Source organism: Phocoena sinus, chromosome 20 (genome assembly GCF_008692025.1).
Source record: "Phocoena sinus isolate mPhoSin1 chromosome 20, mPhoSin1.pri, whole genome shotgun sequence".
NCBI classification, from domain to species: domain Eukaryota; kingdom Metazoa; phylum Chordata; class Mammalia; order Artiodactyla; family Phocoenidae; genus Phocoena; species Phocoena sinus.
The window spans coordinates 2,233,764-2,261,412 of NC_045782.1; the positions used below are offsets into that span (position 1 = coordinate 2,233,764).

At 54.5% G+C, this 27,649-nt stretch overlaps 2 protein-coding genes across 6 annotated transcripts in view; one reads left to right on the top strand and one right to left on the bottom strand.

The window, feature by feature from the left end:
• Positions 1-27,432, top strand: ADORA2B (adenosine A2b receptor). Of its 2 annotated transcripts, none has more exons than XM_032616193.1 (2): positions 1-413; positions 18,852-27,432. In XM_032616193.1, the coding sequence occupies exons 1-2, from the start codon at positions 76-78 to the stop codon at positions 19,513-19,515; spliced, it is 1,002 nt and encodes a 333-aa protein (XP_032472084.1). In that variant the 5' UTR covers positions 1-75; the 3' UTR covers positions 19,516-27,432. The 2 variants fall into 2 exon arrangements, with proteins under 2 accessions (XP_032472084.1, XP_032472085.1); XM_032616194.1 differs by having other exon boundaries at positions 14-386; positions 18,852-19,551.
• Positions 17,197-27,649, bottom strand: part of ZSWIM7 (zinc finger SWIM-type containing 7) — a 15,856-nt gene continuing 5,403 nt past the window's right edge. For 2 of the 4 annotated variants that reach the window (XM_032616199.1, XM_032616196.1), the window contains 2 exons: positions 22,937-23,041; positions 17,197-21,593 (listed from right to left, as the gene is read on the bottom strand). In XM_032616199.1, coding sequence (XP_032472090.1) covers positions 21,474-21,593; positions 22,937-23,041 — 225 coding nt within the window. In that variant the 3' untranslated portion in view covers positions 17,197-21,473. The remainder of the gene's footprint in view (positions 21,594-22,936; positions 23,042-27,649) is intronic. The other 2 variants (XM_032616198.1, XM_032616197.1) reach the window with 1 other exon arrangement.

The window sequence follows — 27,649 nt, forward strand, 5'->3', positions numbered from 1 at the left end:
GGCCGTTAGAGCTCGAGACCCCGGCTCAGACGCGCGGTCCGGGCGCTCGTGGCAGCGCGGCTGGGCCGGGTGGCGATGCCGCTGGAGCTGACACAGGCCGCGCTGTACGTGGTGCTGGAGCTGGCGCTGGCCGCGCTGGCGGTGGCCGGCAATGTGCTGGTGTGCGCGGCGGTGGGCACCTCGAGCGCGCTGCAGACGCCCACCAACTACTTCCTGGTGTCCCTGGCGGCGGCCGACGTGGCCGTGGGGCTCTTCGCCATCCCCTTCGCCGTCACTATCAGCCTGGGCTTCTGCACCGACTTCCACAGCTGCCTCTTCCTCGCCTGCTTCGTGCTAGTGGTCACGCAGAGCTCCATCTTCAGCCTCCTGGCGGTGGCCGTCGACAGGTACCTGGCCGTGCGCGTCCCGCTCAGGTGAGGCCCCGGCCCCCGGGACCCCAGACCCTCCCGGCCGGGGCGCGGGGCGCGCGAGTTCCGGCCCGCAGCCTCCGGACACACGTGCGCCGGGCTCGACCCTCTCGGCGCCCCGGGCGCGCGCCTCCTTCAGGGGACCCGAGTAGGGACAGCCCTGGGGCCCCGGGGGTGCGGCCCGGTGGGGCAGCTCCGGGGAAAGCGCCCCGAGCGGGCTGGAAGGGGCCCGGCGAGCGCTGGGCGGTAGGGCCGGGGAGAGAGGCTCCAGGGCAACCTTGGACGCTGGGACGCGACTCGCCGCCCGACTTCAGTCTGTACCTGCCGACCCGGGTGGAGGTGCTAGGTAACTTTGGGGAACGCTGCGTGCTTCGTGCGGACTCTAATCACCTTCTTATACTTTAGAGAGAGTTAAAGTGCTTCCCGGCTCGCCGAGACCGACAGCCTGAGAGCCTCGTGCGTTGTATAGCCTTGTTTATCTGCTGCCCAGTCCCAGCGGCTGGGAAAGTGCCACCAGGGTTTCCAAACGCTGGAGGACTTGCGGGTCGCTGTTTCTCCCACAGTCCGAAGATGCAGGAGCCAGCCGGCAAGGGGAGCGGAGTCCCAGGTGTAGCTGGGAGCTGGAGAGCCCGAGCATCACAAGCATCACGTGGGGCTTAATTGAAAGTATTTACTTTCTCTCTCCCTCCCTCCTCCCTCCTCCCTCCTCCCTCCCTCCCTCCCTCCTCCCTCCTCCCTCCCTCCCTCCTCCCTCCCTCCCTCCTCCCTCCCTCCTCCCTCCCTCTTCCCTCCCTCCTCCCTCCCTCCCTCCTCCCTCCCTCCTCCTCCCTCCCTCCTCCTCCCCCCTCCTCCCTCCCTCCCTCCTCCCTCCTCCTCCCCCCTCCTCCCTCCCTCCCTCCTCCTTCCTCCCTCCCTCCTCCCTCCCTCCTCCCTCCCTCCTCCCTCCCTTCTCCCTCCCTCTCTCCCTCTCTCCCTCTCTCCTTCTCTCCCTCTCTCCTTCAACCTCTCCCTCTCTCCCTCTCTCCCTCCCTCCCTCCCTCTCTCCCTCCCTCCCTCCCTCTCTCCCTCTCTCCTTCAACCTCTCCCTCTCTCCCTCTCTCCCTCTCTCCCTCTCTCCCTCTCTCCCTCTCTCTTCCCCTCCTCCCTCCCCCTCTCCCTCCCTCTCCCTCCCTCCCTCTCTCCCTCCCTCCCTCCCTCTCTCCCCCTCTGCCTCCCTCTCCCCCTCGCCCTCCCTCCCTCTCTCTCCCTCCCTCCCTCCCTCTCTCTCTCTCTCCCTCCCTCCCTCCCTCTCTCTCCCTCCCTCCCTTTCTCTCCCTCCCTCCCTCTCCCTCCCTCCCTCTCCTTCTCCCTCTTCCTCTCTCGCTCTCTCTTGCGTGCACGCCTGGATGCCCTTTGGCGTTTCTGAGTTGGGTGAACTTGGGATCTCTTTGGGTCTAGAACTGAGACAGGGAAATTGAGTAGGAGGGAAAGGAAGGAATTAATCTCTTGATTGCCAACTCTGTCGGGCGCTTTAAACTTACATCCTTTAATCCTGCCAGTAATTCCAGAGGTAGGTACCTGCGTCCTGTAGGCAAGGGGAGGACACGCAGGATGGTGACTCTGAATTAGTGTAGCAGCAGGACTGGGTCTCAGCGCTGGCCCCATGTTCCCGCTGTGTGTGGCATCAGTGTTTGGCATGTGGGCGGAGAGCAGACGGCCGTTTCTGGAAGCGGATTCTGCTTGCAGTGAATTGGTGGCTGTACGGGAAAAGTGTTTGAGGGAATTGACGGGGGGGTGGGGGGGGGCATGCTCCCAGAAGCCTTTGTAGCAGGCTGGCGTGGCACACCTGCTCCCTGTGCTTTGTGTCCTGGGTCCCAGCGAGGGCAGGAGCCTCCTGCTTGGCCGGGCTGTGAGCCTCCTCTGTGTGTCTGGGCCTTTCCACGTGCTGCTGCCCTTGGCCTGTGACCAGGAGGCCCCATGTGTCCCATCAGGTGTGACAGAGCCCAGGGGTTTCCGAGGACCGGGGCGCACGGCACGAGCTTCTTTTCTCTTAGGGCTCCCTTTCCTGCCTCTTGGTCCTCGTGTTGGTTACTTGGTAGCCTTTTGGACTGTTTGCACCCAGCAGGCAGCCACAAGCCACAGCCTTATCTCACGGAAGCCCCTTGGGTTTGGCCCTGGCAGAGGTCCAGAGAGACCTCAGCTCAGTGCGAGTTACTGGAAGAATCCCCCATGCCCCACGGAGCAGGAAGTTGCATGAAAGTTTAAATCTGTTACTTCTTGTCCCGGTCTCTGCTGGGCGGGGTCTTAAAGGAATGGGTGTGGGTGTGTGAAGGCGAAAGAAATGTGAATCACAGGTCGCTAACTTCTTTGCGTTTGCTGAAGCCAGGAGGGCGGGATGTAGGCTGGGGAGGGCGGAGCACCTCGGAGTGAGTGCCGGTCCCACCCCTGCCCTCCCGGCCTGCCCGCAGCAGGTCAGAGGTCTGCAGGAGGTGTGTGTGACCTGTCCCAGGAAGGGATGGCATGTGTCCTGGCCCCTGGCGCCCAGCCCACCGTCATGGGCTGGAGAGGTCCTCACGGCTCCTGTTTCAGCACTTCCTGGCCTGCTGAGCTAAAGGGCAGATTACAGGGCCGCACCGGGCCCTCCCTAATCAGAACGTCTGGGGCCGGGTGTGTGTGGATTCCAGTACCAGTATGTAACCGGGGACTTCCGGTCCCACCAAACTTCGAGGGCCTCTGGGAGTCAGGGAGACGGGGGGCTCCCTTCTTTACTGACCCAGGCCGGGCAGCTCCCACTCAGCTCCGAGGCCCTCCCTGGGGTCACGGGTCAGTGGGAGTGAAGTTGGAAGTGTGCTGGGGAGGAGGGGACTCCCTGTAGAGGCAGCAGTAACCGGGGTGAGGGCCAGCAGCTTAGGCCCGCCTCCTACCCGGGCACGAGCGGGGGCTTGGACTTGTCACCGGCGCCCCAAGGCTCTGACGGAGGCCCGCGCGGTCTGCCGTGGGCACGGCTCGAGACCGCAGAGCCCGCAGCCCTGCGGCTGCCCAGCTGTCAAGGCAGATACTGACCAGGGAGCGTTGCAGGAAAGGGGCGCCCGAGGAGATGGCCGGAAACGAAGACGAGAACTTGTGCCGACCTGACCAGGAGGCGTGTCTGCCTACACCGGGCCCTGCCCTTGGCCTCAGAGCGAGGGGCGTCCACACACAGGAGAACATCCGCTAACTGCAGTTCACGTGCGCGCGGTCCCCGGCCGGGGGTCTAGGCCCAGTGGTGCTCTGGGGAGCCGGCAGGGCGGGGCTCTGCGGGGCAGGGGTGTCTGCCCGCAGCTGCTGGCTCAGGCGTCTCGGCAGGAGCCCTTCCTCCTCCCTAATCTTGTTGCCTGTCAGCCGCACCCCAGGCCACTGGAGTGCCGCGTGGTTCCCCTCTGCCCGCCTGGAGGCTTGCCCTCCCGGCTCCTGGACCCCGTTTCCCCTGCACCGCGCTGCTGAGTGTCTGCTGGGGCCGAAAGAGGGTGTTTCTGGGGGCGCTGGGCTGGTTGGGTGGGTCAGCTGGATGGCAGGCGCCGTGTCTGTCTGTCTGTCCCTGGATGCTCACCCTCCTGCCCCCTTTGCCGCGTGGAGGCGTCTTCTCAGAGCCTCACGTGTCCGGTCTGGGAGGGAGGTATTGGGGACCTCTTAGCAAGACTGTCTTGGGTGGAAAGGTGGCCTCCGCTGAGCTCCTTGTAGGGGACTGAACTGTAGGAGGTTGGCAGGGGGTTTTGAGTGTTTTTAATTTTTTCACTTTTTCTCTTTTTTTAAATTGAGCTGCAGTTCCCATACAATAAAATTCACCTGTGATTTTTTTTAAACATTATCTACTTTCTTTTGGCTGCGTTGGGTCTTCGTTGCTGCGCGCAGGCTTTCTCTAGTTGCGGCGAGCGGGGGCTACTCTTTGCTGCGGTGCACGGGCTTCTCATTGCGGTGGCTTCTCTTGTTGCGGAGCACGGGCTCTAGGCGCACAGGCTTCAGTAGTTGTGGCACTCGGGCTCAGTAGTTGTGGTGCACGGGCTTAGTTGCTCCACGGCATGTGGGATCTTCCCGGACCCGGGCTCGACCCCGTGTCCCCTGCAGGTTCTTAACCACTGTACCACCAGGGAAGTCCCTGTAATGTTGTTTTGAAATAAAGCTGGGAAAGAAGGTTTCAGCTCTGGGTCCCGCCACTCCCCGCCTTGGGTCCTCCCTTCTTCCACACCAGGGCTGTCTTTCTCTTCCAGATCATTCCCATCGGAGTGGGTTGAATGGTGTCCACACTCTAATCCCCAGAATCTGGCCTTAGGTGGGAAAAGAATGAACATCACCTTATGTCGTTCTTCAGAGGAGGAGCTTACCCGGGATGACCTGGTGGCCCCTAAGCGAAACCCCATTCCTATAAAGTAAACAAGCAGAGAGAAGGGGGAAGGCGTTTGCAGATGGAGGCAAAGACTGGGATGCTGGGCGGCCACCAGAGCCCCGCCTCCCCTAGAGCCCCTGAGGAGCGTGGCCCTGCCGCGCTTGATTCCGGGCTCCTGGCCTCCAGGGAGTGGAGGGAGTGAGTGGTGTCAGCCACCGCTCAAGTTCGCCATGCTTTGTTACCGTGGCCCCAGGGAGCCCCCATCACTATCCGAACGTGCGAAACGGACCCTCCGTCGCTGCTCGCCCCACCCACATGCCGGCCGTTCCTTGGCTTCCTTGACAGGAAGCTTCTCTGACATGCCGTCCAGTCTCACGGCCTCCGCTTCCGTTGTCACCGTGTCCCCCCCGTCAGGGCACCCCTGCAGGGCCCCCTCTTGGTGGAATCCGAGAGTCCCTCCTGGGCCTCGTTGCCTGTGCCCTCTGGCAGCTCTGGACCAGTTCCTGCGGGGATCACACACCCCCCACACCCGCTGCTCCCCTCCGGCCCATCTCCAATCTGGAGGGCGCCTGGGGTCCCATCCCCTCACTGCGGGTAGAGTCCAACCAGCTGGACGTTCGTGCAGCAGCCCCTGGGGCAGGGGGAGGTGGAGGCGGAGCCCCGAGCACCGGGGGGGTCGTGGGAGGGGGACGGGGTCCCCCGCGACCTTAGGCTGCCCCGGGCCATGGTGGCCAGGAGCCCCTCTGCGGAGGAGGCTGCGGCACTCGGGCTCTGACGCTGGAGCAGCAGCCTCGCAGGGACACGGTGCCCGGCCCTGCGGCTCAGCAGCGTTTGCACAGGATTCTGGAGAGCACGGGTGGCCTTTGATCACATGCAGAAAAAGTATGTGTCAAGGGGCAGCGTTAACTGCGTTTGCACAGGCAGACGAGCTGTGACCGCGGGCACAGCTGCCCTGCGGTACCCTGTCTCCACCTCACGCTTGCCTGCTGGCCGGGGTCACAACACCAGGGCAGGGACACGCAGGCGGACAGGTGTGCTCCGGACACCGGAACGCAGGGCACAGTTGTGAGCGGCAGCCACTCTTTTGACCTTTTCTGGGCCCCCCCCATGCCTCGTCTCGGTGAGCCCCTGCGACAGCCTTCTGGGGGCGATCCTGTCACCTCCAGATCCACAGGTGGGGAGGACAGGGCTCAGAGAGCTGTCATCGGCCCAGGTCACACGGCCAGGGCTGGGTAAGCCTGTGTCCCCTGGAGGGAGAGGCTGCAGCCTCTCGGTGTGGACGAGGGGGCACCCCGGGGGTCATGAGTGGGACCCTTTAAATGTCACCAGATTAAAGAGGACGCAGCGGAACAGCACCGTGGCCAGAGGGGAAGGAGGCCGCGGTGCCTTGGCAGGTGCATGAACCGTCACAGGATGTGACTCAGCTGCCCGGACCGCGGGAGCCTGTTGGCCACCTCCCCTTCCTCAGATGCGGGAAGCGAGGCCCAGCCTTTTCTGATGCTTCTGACTCATTACTGACCCTTAGGAGCCGGGCTTCAGCGTGATTCTTATACCACCCCCGCCCCGACCCAGGAGACCCGTTAGCAGGCTGTGCTCTTCACCTCGGAGGCTGACAGGCTGGAGACACTGCCGTGGGCAGCAGGGACTGGACAGCAAAGAGCAACTGTACCTTCTTTGAAAGAATTAAAGTTGGGAACAGACTGTCATGGGCTGAGGATGGCCTCCTAACTCGGCCCGGGCTGACAGGGGCGGTGGTCCTTCTGGGGGGCTGATGCCAAAGTTTCATGTGGGAGAAGGATGGGGGGATGGAGGGTTACGGCGCGGTAGGGATTGTGTGGGAGCAGTGGGCTTGCCGGGCCTCAGGGTCGGGGTCCTAACACAGCGGGTCCAGGGGGGCCCGGAGGCTTGCTGAGCAATTTGGGTTTTGTCCTCACGGCACTGGTAAGTCCACGAAGGACTTGGTTTTGTTTGTCGTGTTCTACGTTAGAAATCAACTAGTGTGAAGAAGTATGTATTCAAAAGCACAGAGGGCTCCACAGGGAAAGGCCGAGTGGCCCACACCAGCCCCTCTGCCTGGAAGCCCTCCCACACTGGTTCCCAGGGCCACTCCGCCCTCCACGGTGACAGCTGGGTTTGCGCTGCCATCTTGAAACAGAATCTCTCGACTGCCCACCACACAAGACAAGCCCTGTTCCTTCCAATTTCTGTTATATTTTGATTTTTTTTCCGGTGGATCCTATTTCAGCCTCTATTTCTAATTCCATCACTTGTAGGCAGTAGCTGTTAACTGTCAAGAAAAATGAGGAAAAGTGTACCACCCTCCCTCCCCCATCTCTCCACCTCTGCTGTCACCCTGTCTCTACCTTACTTTGGACAGGTAGGAGGTTTTACTTTCCAAAGTCGATCCATGCCGTAGTAAAGAGAATGAAACCATATAAAAGGGTAAACTGGGGGAAGTAAGTCACCCAGTCTGACCTCTGATTTCCCATTTGCCTGTTAGAGGCAACCACTGCTTCTTAGTTGTTTTTTTTTTTCTCCTGCACAAATTACGTATTGAACACATTTATATTATACCATTGCTTTTACAGTGTCAAGGTTAATAACATTTGCATTTTATTCTGTATCTATAATAAAGTTTCCCGCACTTTGTAGAGAGTTTCTGAAAAGTGGAAACCAATACCCGGCGCGTACAACGTTCTGCGCGCGTGTTTCCCGAGCAGAGCAGGGTGACTGGAGCAGAAATGCCCTCCTGTCAGTAAGCCCATCTTCTCCAGGAGATGGGTCTCATGGCAGGTCACGTGGGTTCTGTTTGTAGGTGCCGCCCACTGCTCAGAATTATGCCCCATTTTAGTCAGCCTCGTGTTTGCATCATCAACTCCCCATCTGGAAATTAGAGGACGACCCCGCTCCTTCACTCTCATTGCGGAGGGTGCCTGGTGCTGCGCGGGTGTCGTGCCGGGTCTCCCCATCATACTCTTGGGGTGCTTCTGCCATTTCTTGCCCCCCTCCCGCATGTTTTCTTTCCTCTTTCTGGGATTCCACATGTTTGTCTATATACCATCCGTAGGTAGCTTTTTCAGGACGTGGGTTCTTTCGTGCCAGCAACGTTTTCCTTTCTCACACGTGGTTGGTAGTTGGACTGGATACGCTGAGGCTTGAAGGCATTGCTCTAACACCCAGGGTGCCCAAGAAAGTCCGACGTGGGTGTAATCCTTCTTCGTAACTCTGTTTCCTCGGAAGCCTTTGGGATCTTTTGCTTTGCTTGGTATTCTGAAATTCCACGAGGTTGGGTCTAAATGTTGACTTTCAGCTTTTCTCCTTCACCTGGGGACGACGCCTTGCCAGTCTGAAGACTTAGGTCTGTCTTCAGTTCTGAAATCTTAAAAAAGAATTTTCCTAGATTATTTCCTTATCTCCATTCTGTCTGTTTTTCCTTCTGGGATTCTTGATAAGTAGATGGAGACTTTCCCTCCTTGACTGTTTCTGTCTTGTAAATGTACTCTTCCATATAAGGTTCCAATACTTTAGTCTTTTGTTCTCCCCTGGAAGAGTTCCTTGACTTTTCCCCCCTAGTTCTTCTATTTTTTTTTGTTTTTAAATTTTAGCGTTCATATTTTTACTTTTGATTTAAGGTTAAATTTTTTGGAGTCAGTTTTGAAAAACCACTTTCGGATTCACATGGTTTGGATTCTTGCTGTGGCATAGATTGTATATAATCAAAACTCTTCCTCCAACCCCATCCTCCGTCACTGGGTCTCAAGCTTCAGCCAGGGAAGGGTGGGGACGTGAGGGATATGTGCCCAGCTGCGCGGGAAGTGCAGGCGTGATGCCTGAGGGGTGAGGCCGCCCTAGGCTGGTCAGCAGGCAGCCTTCCTCTTGGTTTCTGCTCCTTTCCTAAATCCCGTCTGGAACCTGCTGTCTGCAAGGCTGGAACCTCTCTTCCCGGCCAACCTGTTTCTGGCTTAGGGCTCCATGGAAGCAGGCTGACGCACCGCGCCAGCCAGGAGGTCGGGCAGAGTCTGGAGCAGAAGGGGCCACAGGGAAAACCGTGCAGCCGACCAGAAGACCAGGATGGGGAGGACCCCCGAGACCAGAGGTGGGCCCTGGGGGTACAGTCGGTGAACGGGGACCAGAGACGCGGCTGGGCGGGGCCAGGCTGGCGTCCGCCTGGACACCACGCGCCGAGCAGCGGGCCCGCGGCGAGGACACGGGGTCACAGGGGTGACAGGTTCAGGAGGACTCGCTGACTGGGCAGGATGCTGGGCCCGAGGAGCGGAAGAGTCCAGGTGAGCCCGGGTTTCTGGGCCGCCAGGTGGCCCATCCCAGAGGTACGGGGGCCGTTAAGGCGCCCGCATGGGGCGGGGTGCGTGGGGGGCGGCGCTCGGGGAGCTCCAGGCTGGGCGGCCCTTCTCGGCTCTGGATCCAGCCCCTCCTGACAGCATCACTCCAGACCCAGCGCGGTTTAAACATTCTCAAGCTGCTCTCCTCTCTCAGCCCCACTGGCTTTGCCTTTGGCCGGTCTGCTACCGCCCTGCCCCGCACAGGGCTCCCCAAAGCAGCTTTCCGTCCCACATCTTGATTTCCAGGCTGATTTTGACACCGCCGACGCCAGCGCCAAAGCTGCCTTTTTTTTTTTTTTTTTTTTTTTTTATAATGTAGAGTCTCAAGCGCTAGTGAAAGACATCACAGACCAGGTACTGGTGGTGGCTGCACGTCTTCACCCCGCCTGCAGCCCAGTCTCTTTGGTCCCCCCTCTGCTTCCTCCCTGTCCCCGCTGCCAGCCCTGCATCCTTGCTGCCCCTTCAGCCCTGTTCGCGCCTGGGGACAGGACCGGCCTCCCCCGCCCCCCCTCTCCCCTTTGTATCTCTGCTTTGCTTATCAGGACCCCCTGGATTCCCTGGCCGAGGTCAGGCCTCTGCACGTGCCATTCTCCCTGCTTGGGATGTTCTGCACCAGCTGACTCTTGCCAATTTTCACGACACTGTCTCTGGGAGGCACCCTGGATTCCCTTGCAGCTCTCTGCATGCTTGTGGGTATTTTCTAGGTTATTTATCATCGGTTTAAGGTTGCCTTTGCTTCTTGTTTATAAGCAGGGCTCACGCTGCTCCCCCCAGCATCTCCAGTAGGCGAGTCCAGTTACTAGCGTGTGACGTGTCTAGGGGTTGTCAGTGTGTGTGCACATGTGTACACACGTGTGCTGGGGGGACCTGCCCCGATAGGGATGGACCAGCTTGTTGTTGAGACACGACAAGCCCGTGGAGGGTGTCCTCAGGATAAAGCCGGGGAGAGTGGAAGACTGAGAAGGAGAGGGAGGGGAAAAGACATACTGGCATCGCCTAGAGGGGTAAATAGCTCCTAAGTTTGGCATTTTCAGAAGTCATGAGAAACGTAGTTTTTTAATACATACACAAGCACACACATACTGCATTCATTTTGTGCTTTTTAAAAAGTCCCTGCTATTAAAAGATATATTTGTATATACGTATCTATATCTGTGTGTATATATATATATAGTTATACACACACACATTTGTGTCCATTTGACTAATGTAATGTGGTCTGTGGTTTCAGAAAGAATGAGTCATTCTGAACTAGTGTGTGTTTTTTTCACAACTTCTAAGTTTCAAAACTAAGACAAATTCCCACATGGTTCGTGTTTTGCTACATTCGCTTTCTCTCTCTCTCTTTCTTCCTTCCTCTCTCTCTCTCACACACACACACACACACACACACACACAATTATACTCAAGAGCTTTAACATTGACATGGTACAGTCTATAGTCAGATGTCCCAGTTATCCTGATCATTTTCTTTACAGTTTTTTAAAAATTCAGATTCCAATAAAAGGTCGACACGTCCATTTAATATGTGCCTTTGGTTTTCTTTAATCTGGAAGCATTCCTCAGTCTTTTTTTCCCCCCCTCTCTTTCATGGCAATACATTATTTTGAGTTTGGTTGTTTCTTTATGATTAGATTCTCAAGTTGAACATTTTTGGTGGGAGTACTGTCTACCTGATGGTGTGTCCATTTCAGCCCATCACATAGGACGGCACACGGGGTCAACCTGTCCCACTGCTGTTGTGGTAAATCTCATCACTGCCAGCGTTCATCACTGTAAAGGTGTGTTTTCCCCGTTGATGATTCTTGCTTGGATCAATTATTACCATGTCAGATGGTAATTTTATTTCTTTTCATTCCTTCCACTGTGTCAGGTGTCCTTCTTCTGTAGAGAAGAGGTTTACCTTTCCCTGCTTTTCCTTAAATTACGTTTTTTACATGCCAGTGGACTTAGGGAATTTTATTTTCATTTAATGTGTTACAGTTCACACCTGTTATTCACTTTGATGCCCAAGTTTGGTGAATGAGAGCCTGTTCAAGCTGACTTCTCTTTGAGTATTCCCAGCACGTTTTTGAGCACTTCTTACTTTCTGGCACAGAAAGGCTTTTCAGGCTCCATTGTATTTTCTGGCTTTGGAATCAGCCGTTTCTCCAGGGAGCCCTGTTTTCTTGCAGTGGAGAATGGTATTTAGAAACCAAGATTCGGCAGGAGCGTTCGTGGCTGCTGGCGCGTCATTTTTTCTAGGCCCTCGTGATGAACACAGCTAGGAGAGCTTTGTTTTGTTAAGTGATGACTTGGAGGAACTCCTGCGTGCAGGAGAATGCCAGCTCACTAATGAGTGTAAGTAGGTCATCACTTGGCAACTGTCATCATGTAAGCGGTTCAGGGAAGAACAGTCAGTGGGTGATAAAACTCACCGGTGAAAGTTTGATGAGGGCCACGATGTTTACAGAATCTCAAAGTCTGTGCACCACGAGGTACAGCCGATCACAGAGGGATGAGCAGTCCCAGCGGAGAAACCTGGCGGACGCCCCCGCGAGCAGTTACCTTCAGAGCTACCGTCACCAGTAATAGGATGCCGCACCGCCCGACGCCGCGTGTCTCCTGACGTCTGACTGGTTGTCAGCGTGCGTGGCGGCTGACGCTTTTGACAGTTAATGGTGTGTCTGAAGCGCAGTGTGTTTCAGCCCCAGCCGTGGGAGGAGGGTACCTTTGCGGGGAGAGAGGATGACAGGTATCCTCTTTCTTCTCTGGTCTGAGTTCAGGCAGTGGGCTTTGCTCTTGGGGGTTCTTATTTCACGTCAAAGAGACCAGAGTCTGGAGCCCAGCGACCCTGGGCTGTCCCCAGGTCCCACCCGATAATATGAGACCAAAATGGGAGCCTCGCCAAGAACCAGCCTCAGAGGTGAGCTCCGGGAGACCTGGTCCTGGCCACCACCCTCCATCTCTGTAGGCCACTCTGGCCGTGCTGACCTGGTGCGGACAGCTGCCCACATTCTTTCCTGCACTCTTCCTCCAAGGCTCCCGGGTGGCCACGAAGGACAGGTGGCATCTCTTCCACCCGCCTGCACCTTGGCAGTGGCTCGGCTCAGGTCCCCACCGGGATTCAGGCATGTCTGAACTTGATGGAGGGGATGGGGTACCCCCAGGAGCCAGAGTGGCTGAGGGTCCTGGCCTCCTGGGAGGAACTCAGCCTGAAGGGTAGCTCCGGCGGCCGGAGCTTGTCATCCAGCAGGTGGGCAGGCGCTGTCCTGGCCTCCAGCGGCCCTGCAGGCTCCAGCCGTGACCATCTCAGGCCGTGGAGACAAGGCGGCTGGCCCTCAAGACAATTATTTACCACAGACGGTAGACGGGAGACCCTCCTCCCACCCCTAGACCTGAACTTCACGTAAACAGAACCAAGCAGTTCTTTTTGTGTAAAAATTGTTTCATTTGTGCCTTGCGTGTTTGCGAGAATTCCTGGGTGAAGTCACGTGGGTCTTCGGCTTTCTTTGCGGGAAGGTTCATGGATCCTGGGTCTTGAACGGGCACAGTGCAGAACTGCTACTGCTTCTGTCCGTGACGACACCTGGAACGCCCGTTACCTTGGTGGGAAGCAACTCTTCAGCCTCAGGAGGCCCCTCTTAGACAGATGCCTTTTGTGAACTACAGGCTGGAGCTCAGGACACGTCCATGCGCCCCTCGGCTTGTTTGTCTAGAGCTACCGGGTGGGTGTTCAGCGGGTACGTGTGCCAGGGAACCAGAGCTCTGTTCCTTTCTTACAAAGTCAGGCTGGCGTCGGGGCTTCGCTCGCCAGGCCCGGTGTGAGGTGTTCTGGATACGAGCGTGAGTGAGGGAGGTCCTGCCTTGGAGGAAGTCTCGGCTCCGCGGGAGGGGGCGGCCCTGCAGCCCCCCAGGGAGGCTCTTGCGAGGGGCCCTGGGGACACGGGGCTCCACGGGAGCCCAGGGCTGCGCTTCAGGGGAATTTCTGTCCTGTGAACGGGATGCATGCGCTGGGTGAGCGGTGTTGGGATGGTGCAAGCACTGTCTGGGTTCATCTGGCGTTCTGCCCGGACACAGGAGCAGGAATAGTGGGATTAGCCTGGCCGGCTTCAGAAGAGGAGGGAAGAGCCCTCAGTGTGACAGCTGTGCAGCCCAGAGCGGCCCCCAGGACGGCGGGGCGGGGGGGTGGGGGTGGGGGGGAAGCAGGGCCCGGGCCTCCTGCGGCACCCGCAGCCCTCACCCCTCATGGCGTGCGGCCGCATCGCCTCGTCCGGCTGCATTGCCTTTGCACCCGTCGGCCTTGCTCTAATTGCACTTTTGCCGGGATTTCCATTAGACTTTCTGGGGACTTTTTCAATGTTCACCGCGGCAACCTCTACCCCCCGCCCGCACGGACCTGCCTGCTGGGCCGTCCAAGTTATTTTGTTAGCACTCTAGTTATAATGCTTGGTAGGCGTTGAGTGGTCTGTCCTCACCCCATTTTCACGTAAGTCCCGTTACTGTTTGTGTGCGATTTTAGAGAATATGACGTTTTCTGAGAATGTATATGTTGCTTTGGAGCAGAAGTGTTTCTATTACAGAGAAATGAAACTTGGGAGCGAAACAGAACAGAAAGGGAAAAGTCCCTAAAGGAACAATTGGCAATTTTAAGAAGCAGGACAGAACTCCGGGTGTACTTACTTAGTGATTTGCATTGATAAAGTGCTTTGCACACACGAAATCTGTGTTCAGAGGCCCCGTAGGGGTGGGTTCTGCGGCCACCGCTCTCCCCATTTTTCTGAGAGCAGAGCTCCGGCTCTCCCCAGCTCCTGTCTGGACTCAGTGTCACTGCCAGGGTGGCTGCCCTTGGGGATTTGCTGCACTCAGGGCACCCTGAGCGCTGGGAATTCTGGTTTCCAAGGCTGAGCGTGTGGCCTGGTCTGAGCCGAGGGCTGCAGAGCCGGAGGGGGGGGACCCTGGCCCAGAAATAGGCCAGCGCTTGTTAGGCAGCGCTTGGCAAGCCCTCTGTCATGATGTGAGCCCGGGCGTCCACACTGTTCCCTTTAGCTGTGACTGTCTCTCGATCCGGCTCCTTAGCTAATGAGCCCCTTGCATGGAGAGTGGGTGGGTCCGGCACAGCGGGGGCACAGCCACTTCCCAGAGGGTGGACTCTCCCAGGACACCCCTTTTGTGTGGGCTGGAGTTGTTCCTGCTTGCTCGGTGTAATACCGCCGTCTACATTTCCTCTACTCATCGCCTTCCATTTACTCCTCCTGCACTTGGGGCGGTTGTAGGAAAGGACACGTTCCCGCCGTTCAGGAATGATGTGGGGGGCACGCACACACACACACACGAGGATGCTCTGAGAGGCCCTGGTGCTCGGGGAGCAAAGGAGCGAGGGGTGGGCAGGGTGGGAGTGGGGCGCTCAGGGAGAGGACAGAGGCCCAGCCGGAAGTGGGAGACGAGAGGGTATGCGGGAGGAGAGCGGAGCCCACCACCCCGCCGTGAGATGCCAGAGACCCGGGGGTCGTGCCCCCAGCCTCCCGCCCGGTGCAGGGACACCGGCCGGCTCTCCCCGGCATCCCTGGCCGTCTCCCACCCGTGCCCGGGTCCAGGCAGCGTCTCGCGGACACGGACTGTTCTGCCATCGTGGGGCTGCAGCTCCGGTGCTAAAAGCGCGTCTGCCTTTGGAGCCCACGTCTTGCTGTGGGTCTGGTTGTGTCCGCCAGGAGAAGCATCTCCCTGCCGCCTTATAAGGACTGCCTGCCGCTTCCCAGGGGGCCGGCCACGGAGTTGGGGGCAGAGGATCCCTGGAATGGCTGGCAGCTTTGGCCCCGGGCAGAGGGAAGCAGAGCCGGGGCTGGCGGAGAGGGGAGCTGGGATCTGTGAGAAGAACCACGGGATCCTGAGTAGGAAAGTGACTGCTTTGGGCAAAACAGGAATCAGATCAGGTCGGTGGGTTTCTGTCCTGACTGCAGTTCAGGGGCAGCAGGCCAATCATTTAACCGTGGCAGCCTCAGCTTCCACATCTGTAGCTGGCGATGGTGCCCTGACCTCGCGAGACGGGGGATGCGCGCGGGCCTGGTGCCTGCAGAGCGGCGCTCAGGCGGGGCGGCCGCGTGTCTGATGTGCCCTGTGTGGCTGGCGGCCGGGGGAGTCTGTAGGCACGTGTCTCCCCCAGCGTGTCGTGTGGCCGTGTGGTTCAGAGCTGCTAGGATGGGGTGGGGGGTGGGGTCTGTGAGCCCTGTCTTTGCTCTCATCCTGCCCCACGCCAATGTCTTCTCTTGAGTTAACCACTGCAGTAGTTTCCTAACTGCTCTGCTTTCCTTCTGGCGGCCCTGAAACTCAGTCTCCACGGTGAGCTTCACACAGCCGAAACCAGTGCTGTCCCCCCAGTGTGCCTCGAGCCTCCCATGGCATCCCGCAGCACTGGGGTATCTGAGTATCAAGCTCCAGCCCCTTCCCCCGGCCTGGGGACGGGCCCGCCTCACCCCTCTGCTTCTCTAGGAAGGTGAAACCCTTTCCTGTCTGGAAGCCATGCACATTCTGTTCTCTCTGCTTAGAATGGCTTCTCCCCGCTTTTCAGAGCCTCCCTGCCCCCTGCACCTCCGACTCTGCTGCCTAAGAGGCTTCCCTGACACCCTGTGTCCAAGCTCTTCCTGGTTTTCTCTAATCTGCACCCTGTTCCTTTTGGTTTGGCCAGACTCCTTCTGACTTGTGATTGTACCTTTGAGTGTTTACCTGTTTATTTTCTGTCTCTTCCGTTAGCTTCACAGCCCACGAGGGCTGTGATTCTGTTTCCAGTGCCAGCGGAGTGTGTGGTAATACAAGGAAGAACTCTGAATAAAATAATGAGCCAGTAGGGGAGAAGGGCCCTGGTGCAGGGGGTCACGGAGAAGGCTGGGACCAGCTGCTCCCCGAATGAAATCATCTGCTGTTCCTCATCTAAGACGATTTAGCGTAAAAGTAGTTTTTCATATGCGCAGGATCCAGCAGTTTTGAGAGGTTCAGATGTGGGTGGATTCCAGTTGTTTTGAACTCCGCCAGGAAGCCACCCCCTGGGATCCCTCTCTGTACAGAGGACTCCGTGTCTAATATCACTTAGGAAAAAGTCACATAAAAGCAGCAGCATAGGGACTTCCCCGGTGGTCCAGCGGTTAGGACTCCGCGCTCCCAATGCAGGGGGGCCCAGGTTCGATCCCTGGTCAGGGAACTAGATCCCACATGCCGCAACTAAAAGATACTGCATGCCTCAACGAAGATCCTGTGTGCTGCAACTAAGACCCGGCGAAGCCAAATAAATAAATAAGTAAATAAATAAATATTAAAAAAAAAAAAAAGCATAACGTGGTGTAAGGAACAGAGGCCTGAAAGTCCTGACTTATTGGTCTTTGGTTGTTGTATGGCCTTCGTTACTTAAAGACTTTGTATGTCTGGTTCCTCATTTGTAAAATAAGAGAAGTTGGACTAGAAAAGATGAAAGTCCCTTCCAGTTTGTATGAGCTTTCTGGCTGCAGGTAACAGTGACTTAAGCCATCAAGACCATCAATTATCTCTTGAACTACAGTATGGAGCCATGGTGGTTCTAGGGTTGGTGTAGTGGTTCAAAGACACCATCAAGGACCTGGACTCTTTCCTCCCTTCTGCTTCACCATTTGCTTTGTTTTCAGGCTCATGCCTCATGGTCACAAGATGGCTGCTGCAGCTCTAGGCATCACAGCCTCCCATAAGAGCATCCAAAGCAGAAAGGGATGAGTATGGGGAGGAGCTCTCCTCGTGTGTCTCTCTCCTTTTATCAAGTAAAACTTTTCCTGGAAGTACCCTAGCAGACTTCCTTTAGTCACACTGGCCAGAACCACCTCCCGTATCCATCCCAGACCGTGACTGACAAGGGAATGTGCTAACCCCAGATCTTACTCATCCCCCGGGGCTGGTCTGTGTTCAGCTGTACACAGCTCAGTGCAGCTGGGTCCCGTGAACAGTGGAGGCGTGGCTGCCTCGTGGGCCTGAAGTTCTGTGACGGTGGTGTTGTTACCCTACAGGGGTAACATTGCATTCTTCACGTCTCGGGCAAGGCAATGGCCAGGAATAACATTTTTATAAGGAATGGCTTTACATTCCTGCGTGAGGAGGGAAGCAGAAAGGATTTGGAAATAGATGGATTTATTGGCCCAGAAAAGTTCAGCGAGCAGCTGCACCCAGCAGGTCCTCTGTAGTCAAGACCCCACAACTGAGCTGCCCTCGTAGGGAGCAGAGAAGATGAGGGATCACCGTCAACATGAGGCAAGACCCCGCAAACTGGACCAGTTCTGCTGCCTGTCCGGCCACAGCATCAGGCATTCCTAATAAGCAGAAGCCCGTTTTAAAGCTGTCTGGTAGCGAGCCAGGAATGTGTTTGTAATGGCCACCTTCCTAAGAACCTCCTATGCGCCAGGCACTATGCTAGCTCCTGGGGACACCAAATCAAAGGGACAAGGTCCAAGTCCTTAAAAGGCTGAACACCTGCGAGAGATAAACAAGCTCTATGACAGGTGTGTGTCTGAGGCCAGAGAGTGGGAGAGGCCACCTTTGCCTGCGAAGGGAGCAGGAAAGGAGGTGACCTTTGAGACAGGAGAGCAGCCGGGCCAGGATGCAGCAGCTGTCTGGAACAGCAGGCAGGGGCACTTGGGGCTGCGGCCTGAGGGCTCCGTGGTCCATGCTGAGAAATGAGAGCTTAATCCTGCAGGCGAAGGAGATCGGACACTTCCCACAGACGAGTCTTAAGATGATGTGTATCCAGTTATTTCCCAGTTTTCTTCCCAGAGGTTAAGTAAAGATGTTATTGCATTATTTTCAATACATTACGTTAAATACATATTATGGACCAGTTATGAATAGCAGAGTTTATACCTTTGCTATAAACCATATATGGACTACCTTGTAGCAAAACGTCCAAAATGTGTATTATGATTTTTAGAGATTTTAAATAAGATTTAATGGTCTAAAAATTACTAAAAAGGTTTGATATTTGCTAAGTTCCTTCCCAATTTTTATCAACTTCGCCGCTAGCCGAGACAGCCAGGGACGCTGCTAGAACTCTCGTTCTCCAGCACCTTACCGGGGAATTCAGGGGGATGACTCTTCTTAGGGTGTTGGTGGGAGACTGACCAGAAGGCTTCTCGCCCAGAGTCACCAGGTGGGGCTGCCTGACTCCAGGGGCCTCCGGTCCTCACTGGTTGGGTGTTTGTTCTAGGGCATCTTATCAGTGAAGCCTCCCTGCCTGACCTCTTTAACACTAGTCCCTGCCACAGCTCACCTTCCTCACTCTGCTTTTTCTCTTTTCACACTACACGTCTCCTTCGAACATACCGTATAATTTACTAACCTATGCTTGTTGTTTATTATGATCTGTCTCCCCTGCTAGCACGTTAAGTCCCTGAGAAGCAGAGGTCTTGTGGGTTCCGTTCCCTGGTGTATCTCGACCCCCTAGAACTGTGTCTCATAGGAGACCTAGACCCAAGGTCAGTATCTGGGTGATTAGAAAGCAGCCTTTAAGAATTCTCCACTTGTTCTCCTCGACCGTGATTTGTCATTAGACAGAGGTGAGTTCTTAAGAATGAAAACCTTATTGAGCTTGTTAGAGCAAAGCTGTTTACACCTGTTTGCGAGCTGTTAGTGTTGAGGGTAAAAGGCCACGGTGCCCTCTGAGGCTGAACGGTAGAGGCTGTTAGGGGTAAAGGAACCAAGAGCAGAGGTGGGGTCTTGGACTTCGGTGGCAGAGTGCTGTACGCTGGCAGTGACAGACGCTGTTCTTTTCAACAGGTATAAGAGTCTGGTCACTGGGGCCCGGGCAAGGGGGGTCATTGCTGTCCTCTGGGTCCTCGCCTTGGGCATCGGCCTGACCCCGTTCCTGGGGTGGAACAGTAAAGACCATGCCACCAACTGCACGGAGCCCTGGGATGGAAGCACAAACGCGAGCTGCTGCCTTGTGAAGTGTCTCTTTGAGAACGTGGTCCCCATGAGCTACATGGTGTACTTCAATTTCTTTGGGTGCGTCCTGCCCCCGCTGCTTATAATGCTGGTTATCTACGTCAAGATCTTCCTGGTGGCCTGCAGGCAGCTCCAGCGCATGGAGCTCATGGACCACTCGAGGACCGTCCTCCAGCGGGAGATCCACGCGGCCAAGTCCCTGGCCATGATTGTTGGGATCTTTGCTCTGTGCTGGCTGCCGGTACACGCCATCAACTGCGCCTCGCTCTTTCAGCCAGCCTGGGCCAAGGAGAAGCCCAAGTGGGCCATGAACACGGCCATCCTCCTGTCGCACGCCAACTCGGTCGTCAATCCCATTGTCTACGCCTACCGGAACCGAGACTTCCGCTACACTTTCCACAAAATCATCTCCAGGTATGTTCTCTGCCGGACAGACGTCCGCAAGAGTGGGGATGGGCAGGCAGGGGCGCAGCCTGCTCTCCAGGTGGGCCTGTGACCGAGGCTGCTCTGGCCTCTTCGAGGAGGAGGCACAAGTTCAGTAACAAAGGGACGGGGCGTGGCTGGTGGATTCTCACTGGAAGGACAGCTACACCTCACAGGCCAGCAGGGGGCCTCTTCGGAGCACTTCCCCGGAGGTACCACGTACCTAGTTAACACGCACGCGTGACTCGTAGGTGCCGAGGGTCGGCAGACGCGTTTACGGTTCCCTGGCCGCTCTTGCTGACGATGCCGATGACTTGAATGGATGGTAAAAGGAAGTTCTGTTTCTTTAAGAGTCCACCTCTTCCGTGGTAGAAAATGACTGAAACTATTTTACTGTGAAACACTGTGAACTATTACAGTACAAACACTTTTTAACTTAGCAGGCAATGGAAAAAGCTGGACATACTAAAGATACATACTTGTTCTGGGCAAGGTGACCAGGAAAATTAGAAGTATAATGCTTCGATCGAGACGCTGCCATATTAGGGAGATGATAGTCTCATAAGTTCTTAAGTAGAATGTCATCAGATGACAGGTTTGATAACAGTCTTTTCCACGTACAGCAAACTCCCCTAAAGGAAGAAACTGGAGAAGTGGGATCCCTCCGCCACCAGATTCTGTTTCCCCCTTCCAGAGCTAGATAGTGAATTTTACTTCTCTCCCAAGTTCAAGTTTGGCCAAGTTGCTGGAATCCGAAGTGAAAATTTTACTAAGGAGAGTTAGAGAATTGTGTTTATGTATGAGGTGAAATAAAAATAAAACTTAAAAAAAAAAATACAGTTTAGGGTGCTGCGCCGGCTTGCGGTGCAGAGCTCACCTACCTTCCGTTCTTTATCCTGAAATCAGTTTACACCGAGCCCAAGTTTGCCAAGTAGCACGGCCTTGATAGGTTTTATTCGCCACACCTCGACCTAGGAGAAGGCTCTGCCACCACAGAGCCCTGTGCCGTCCGCGGCCTTCCCCACAGTCATTCATTAGCACCTCGTACTGCGGGGCACAGGGCTGGGGGCTGTCCGAGGCTGCAGAACCATCTGTTTCACGTGTCTGGTCGCTGACTCGATTCCTTCCGCAGTAACCCCGCGAGCGTGTTGCAGGCTCAGGAACCCCGAGAGAGACAGGGAGAGCCTGTCCTTCCAGGACCCCGTTCCAGCTGTGGACAGCCTTCCCCATGAAAAGTTCCTGTCCTGTGCCGAAATCCGTCTCGTGTTCCTTTTCATCCGCCATTGCTCCTTTGCTCTCTCTTGGGGTCCGGATGCGTCCCGTTGATCTCCCTCCCAACATCCTCTTGGGAATCTCTCAGCCTTTTCTTCCTCAGACTGGAAATCCCCAGCAGGGTCTTCAGCTTCCTTCATCTGGCTCGTTACAAAGCTCAGAAGTGCACGCAGAGCAAACCAGCACTTCCTCGTCCTAGGCGCTAACTACATTTCTCACAATACAGCCCATTTAATCAGCGTTTTGGCCTCGACAGCGCAGATTCTGTAGCTCACTGAAACCAGAACCCTGATGTCTTTTTGTCTTTGCTGCCATTTAGCCACATCTCCGCTCTAACCTTTTACTGCAGAAAAGTTTTCTGGACCCAAGAAGAAGGACTGATGCTTATTTATCTATAAACTTCAGCTTGCTGTTTCACCTACCGTTCCAACCTCTTAAAAATGACTCGTGCTCTGGTCACTTAAGAATCTATAATTATGACCATGACATGATGTTAGGCTTCGGAGTCTAAAATGCTTGATTGCATCTGGAAATTTTCTACCCAAGGGGCTTGGAGGCTGGTCCGGACTTTTCACGAGGGCTTCAAACCATACGCACATCCTGGGCCCAACCCACAATGCCTCCTGCAGCCCGCGGGGAAGGGACAGCGACAGGAAGTCTGGTTCACGTCTCGGCCGCGTGAATCACGCGTGGCCAGTCGCGTGCGCCCTGGACAGGACTCCCGTGTTGGAGGACAGTGTCATGCTCCATCTGCGCCATTTATGACGCTTCCTGTGTCCTTTCCATCAATAATACATCAGTCAGTTGCTTGTCAGAGACGCTCAGCTGCTGACAGGTCTTCATAACCTGACTAAGATAAACTGCCAAGAGGTGCTTGCACTGGAACACAAAACACACAAACCAGTTAGAAACTGGAGGGGCCGGGCTAACCCAGACCTCTCACCACCATCACATGTAGCAGGAAAGGAGTGGGGCACAGACTGTGCGCCTCTAACTCACTGCCTGAAACTGAAGACAAAGATGAGACCTCCTAGGAGGCAGTGGGGACGAAGGAGGTTTTCCTTTGCCTGTTGTTTGGGGCAACAGTTTAGATCCAGCTTGGTACAGGTAAAACCAAGGGAAAACTGAGACAGGCTCTTTATTTTAGTCCTAAATTATATTTCTTTCTTCCTCGCCTTCAGAAAGCTGTTAATAGCAATGGCTAGTTCCTTGAGGTACTGTGCTAAGTGCTTCTTAAAGTTTATCTCACTTAATAGGAGAGAATTATTTAATAATGAGATAATAAGATTATCTCATTTAAGCCCCCCAGGGGGACAGGTCTTATCCCCATCTTACACACATGCTCAGAGTCTACAGTGTAGTCCCTTCACCGCTATTAGACTTCCGGGGCACGGTGTCGGGGGCAGGGGCAGGGGTGGCAGGACCCTCACATATCTCGGCCTGTAACACCTCTGGGGAGAGGACCTGTGCTGGACCCTGTATCATAGCACACACAGCTTAGGTTACTGGAGGGCCTGCTTGAACCCTGTCATTTTACAGGGGAAATCAGCTGTGAAGGTGGCTTCTTGTACAATGGGACATTCAACCTGCCACCCAGTTCCCGAGGTGTGTAATTAACAGTGTATGTAAAAGAAAGGGGAAGAATCCAGCGGGTGCTACAATATCCTTCCTTGGCAAGACTTAACAAATGGCTGGGTAGTGCTTTCTCCTGCGGAATCAGGAGCTTTGTGAGTGTGTCTTGTTCCTGCTTGATGCCCTGGACTCCGTGAAGTCAGCAGAGGCACCGATGTGCTCTCCTGCCCCTGGGAAAGTCGAGCACGGCCAGGTGCCAGGCTGTCTCACGGGGAGTGGTAAGAAGCACCTCAAGGCTGGACGTGTAGCTGGGGCTTTGCAAAGCTGCCAGCAGCGATTTAGTTCATATTTCTATTGGGCCGACTGGTTCCCCAGTTGCCTACTTTGGGGATTACCTGTTGCCCTCCCCACAGCTTCATCTGTGACCTTTTAAATTAAAATGGGAAATTGGTGTAGTTCTAAAAATGACACTGCATTTTGGGAGGGTAAACCCAAAAGAGAGGACTAACTGAAGTCAAAGAGAAGAAACTACTATCTGTTTCCACATGTAGTAAAATCCCCATTTTGTGCAGCTCTTAAACGACGCAACGAGGGCTCTCAATCTCTCTCCTAGCTCAGCCGCAGTTGGGGGGGGCCCTTCCCATCCTCACCAGGAGGCTGTCACCCTTCCGCAGCACTGAGAAGGCAAATGCCGGACACGAACAGTAATGACAAGAGGCCAAACACACGTACGTTCTACCGGAACTTCCAAGTACCTAGAAAGAAAAGGACAGATGGGATCAGACTTGGAAAGGTGTGCTGGAAAACCACTCCCTTCCCCCAAATTTATCTGCCTGACGACTCAGAGCTGCTCTGCGCTGGGAAGAACCGTAGGAACATCTTCCGCAGAAGTGGAAACTCGACTTCCCTGCCTGCGGGACCTTCCCGCTGCCTTAGAGCTCTGCCCTTGAGGACTCCACAGGACAAAACGGAAGCGTTTCGGGTGGGTTAAACCATCCCTCTGGCTGGTGATTCAGAGGGCCCACTCCGTGGGCTGACTATAAAGAGGCAGAGAGAAAGCCCCCTCATCTGCACTTCATCGTGGTGTTTCTCAACCTCTGGTATTTCACAGCATGTGTGTAAACGTCTAAAGCTTCCACCACACGTGTGAAGGGAGCCTGATAACAGCTGAAGGCTTGGCGGTGAGGCAGAAAGACAGGTCTTCAGAAGAAAACGGGAAAGGGCTTCTGAAAAGCATCTGAGAACAGGAGGAATGTAGGAAGCAGAGAATCTTGTAATGGGATGATCGCGCGGCTGTCTCAGAGCACGGTAAGCCCAGATCTGCCTGTTCCCCAGCAGGATGGAAGGAGTGCACAGATACGAGGGCCGGGAACACGCCAGTCCAAGAGCAGACGGCCGGCTGTCAGTCAAGTGGTGAGGAGAGGCCATCCAGGGAAGTGACGCTGCATCTGGAGTGTGACTGGACAAACGGAGAAATCGCCTGTTTACGTCTCCACCACGAAGCGGCCAAAGACACAGCTGAGGGCTTCGTTCCTACAGTTCAATCCGCAGGGCTTCCCTGGTGGCAGTGGTTAAGAATCCGCCTGCCAATGCCCGGGACACGGGTTCGAGCCCTGGTCCGGGAAGATCCCACATGCCGCGGAGCAACTAAGCCCGTGCGCCACAACTACTGAGCTTGCGCTCTAGAGCCCACGAGCCACAACTACTGAGCCCACAAGCCACAACTACTGAGCCTGTGCTCTAGAGCCCACGAGCCACAACTACTGAAGCCCGCGCGCCTAGAGCCCGTGCTCCGCAACAAGAGAAGCCACTGCAATGAGAAGCCCGCGCACCACAACGAAGAGTAGCCCCCGCTCGCCGCAACTAGAGAAAGCCCACGCGTAGCAACGAAGACCCAACGCAGCCAAAAATTAATTAATTAAAAAAAAAAAAACACTCTGCAAACTGTTGGCAAAAGGAGCGTCCTGGGCACGTGGTGCCACCCCGAGGGCTAGCTCACATGAGCCGCAACTTAGGGATTGCCACAGGGCTCCCACGTTTTGCAAGCTCTGAGGTGGCCATCTACATGAAAAGGCCAGGACTTAAAAAGCAACAAATGCCACAGCTCCTCTCTCCTCACAAAGAATAAAGCAGCAGGAAAGGCTTCAACCGAGCAACAGCAGTGTTCAGGCACGAGCTGTGCCTGTTCGTCAAATGTCCTGGCATTCACGTGACGCGGCCGTGTCGCTAAGGTTTCTTGACCAAGTCAGGAGAATTCCTTGGGGGCTGCAAGATTACCAGAAATGGCCCATGACTAGGTAAGAAGATGCCTACCGTTCCCATTAAAAATTTCAGCCCCAGTTACAAATCAGGTGTGAAGAAAATCACATGTTACAGATTTCCAGTCCTGGGGCGCTGACATGTTTTTGGTGGTGGACGCTGAGAATGACTGCAGGAATCTCCCCAGTGTCTGGAAAACACAGGCTGAAGGGAGAGCATTAAAGCAGATTGTTTCCCACTCAGTCCTGCACGAAAACCGATCAACATCCAGCAGTGACACCAACAATTCTTGCGTCTCCAAACTGTCACCAATGAATAGAAAACTTCAGATTTCTTCTTCTCTCTGGATTTACATAAGCCTCTGGAATTCTACACTGACAAGTTCCTTCTTATGGTGGGTCCCCAGCCCATCAGAATACTCTCTGGATGAAGCTGAGTGCCGGTAACTCAGGGACGGGGAGAGTTTCTACAAGAGGTTCCCTTGCTGATCCTTTCAAAGGCTGGCTAGGACTCAAAACGTTCAGCCGCCCGAGGCAGTGAATACTGTAAACGAACAGTCAATTCTGAATTTGCTTCGTCTTTATCGAGCAGTGGACAACTAACGAACCCAATAATCAGGCAGAGATCTGAGTTGGATACGTTTAGAATTAGAAATTGACCTCACGGACCATCTAATTCACTTCCTTCACCCTTCAATGGAAGAACCCCCTCCTCTCACGGGAAATGCTCCCAGTTCAGCCGCTCAGAGCCTGGAATGTTTATCCCCAGAAGGAGAGAGCTTTTAAAAAAAGCAGTGCAGGAAAGAGGATACTCAAACCCAGGCTGGACTTGTGTGCACCTTGCCTGGAGGAAGTCTGCTACGGTTTCAGTGAAGTTCTAAGGTGACTGGCCCACCTGCATGGTCATCCACTCAGAAGGACAGTTTTACTTTATGGCTGCTCCAAGCCTCTTAGCATCCATCACAGTGGTGAACTGTATAATCTACTGTTCCCCGAGTTCGGCGCCTCTCTCGGGAAGAGGATTATACATTCCTGCCCTATTAGATACAGGCTGACTGTTGACCTGCCTTAGCCAGTACAACGTGAGTAGCCAAGCAGAAACATTAAAAATGGGTGCATACTATGTCCTCTTCTCTTTCTGCTGTGAGATCCGCAATGTTCCAGACGGGGGCTGCTCCATCGACTGGGACCCTGAGTGAAGACGTTTTGGAGCAGAGCTGCAGTTGACTCTTAATGGAGATGTATAGTGAGTGAGATATAAACTTTGTTTTGAAATTTGGGGGTCATTGTTACCACAGCCTAACTTATTTAGCACCTCCTGACTGACGCACCCCCCGTTCCTGGGTGGACCAAAGTTTATCAGAAAGCGACTCAGGTAACAACATCAGTGTGACTTTAAGATAATTTCCACTACACCTGGACGAAGTGAGAGCATTAGAAGGTTGCCCTATGGAACGATAACTAGCAGGACCAAGAGGCAATGTCTGACTCAACTTTCATCATCTCACAGGACCTCTGAATTAAGCCAACTTCTTTCTATGTTACTATATACAATGAAACCACTGAGGTTAATTTGAGGGTGTCTATAAGATTTCTACAGCCTCATTTAATTCAGAGTCCCAGCTGACAGCCACAATTCTAAGAAGTTAGCATTTTTATGACGAATAAAGCAACATGATATAATACAGAATGTGAAGGATGAAAATTAAACAACTCACAGTGATCCTGGGAGGAACAAAAAAGTCAACAATAACTGAAATATTTCAGAGTCTTTAAGATTTTAACTAACAATGAGATCCCAGAACTAGAGGGCAGTTGGGACTCTGCTTGTGCAGGTCAGGGGTTCTGCTGATGTTGGAACTAGGACAAAAAATCCGAAACTAAAAGACATGGGAAAACTCCGAGGCCCTCCCCGTTGAGGGTATTTTAGCTACATAAAAACCAAAAATAAATACTCTAGAAAGAAGACGGAAACACTTCCTCAGGTACAAACAGTATCACTTAAGAGTGCCGATTCACCATGAGAAAATTCTCATCAGCAGCCTCTTTTAAGTAAATACAACCCAGAGTTTTAACTGCAGCCTTCAGCACAGATCACCCCGGCTTACTTCATGTAGAAATGCAGGAGGACGTGCCAGGTTGGCCGCACCATCCTGCAGTGTGGAACCACAAGTAAGTTCACTAGGCAAAGCCACCCATGTACCCAAGAGGCTCTGCCCAGTCGCTCACTCACTAAGAATGAGTCAACACGGCCTTAACTCTGAGGTCATCATAAATAAACCAGAATCCAAACACTGAAAAATCCCTCCTTCCTGGTCTTCAGCAAGGCCTGGATTAAATACAAGAGCTGACAGCTTCGTTTTCACTCCTTCCAAGCCAGACACAAAATTCTGGAGACCACTGCTGATGTTTAATTTCATTCACAAGATTCCCTTCGCTCAATCCCAGCGGCAGGTAACACTGTCTGATGTAGCTAAACTGGGGGTGGGGAGTGTGGCCCACTGCTGACGTACAGACAGGCAGTGCAGGATGGCCTTTACACATCCCCGCTGCCGGAGGTGACTGTTAATGTTCTGCACCTCAGTTTTCGGCACAATGAATCTCTTTCCGGGCTTTTGGTGAGAATTATCAATACATGAAAGTAATTCGGAGCCTGATGAGAGTCTGATCTGTTACTTTACAAATCCACCTACCTTCAGCTCCAGTGGGCAAAACTAAGGTCCAAGTCAACTGCCTGAATCCAGCAGTTTGGCCTTCGTGAACACTTCTTGACAACAGTTTTGACAGATCATTTCTATGAGATGAATCTGGACATGTGGAAGGACCTCAAAGTACATTTTGGTTTTTGCTTGTAAGCAAGAGATAATGTAACAAGGTGATGGAGTCAGCGCTTTTTGGTGGGTGGGTGGGTGGGAAAGTACCTCTAGTATTAAACGACAGGAAGGCAGAAGTTGACTGTACTCCATTAGACCTGAGAAGAGAGCCTCTCTGCGTCATTGCTGGTTCTACACATCACTACCAGGTAGAGCTAACAGGTCATGTTTATCTTATTTTAACTACTCATACTCTCATTTTACCAAGTTGGGTCAAAGGCTTTTCAAAAGC

Coding starts and splice junctions, on each gene's coding strand:
- ADORA2B (XM_032616193.1), top strand. CDS start 76: ATGCCGCTGGAGCTGACACAGGCCGCGCTGTACGTGGTGCTGGAGCTG. Junction 414..18,851: donor GCCGTGCGCGTCCCGCTCAG/GTGAGGCCCCGG, acceptor TCTTTTCAACAG/GTATAAGAGTCTGGTCACTG.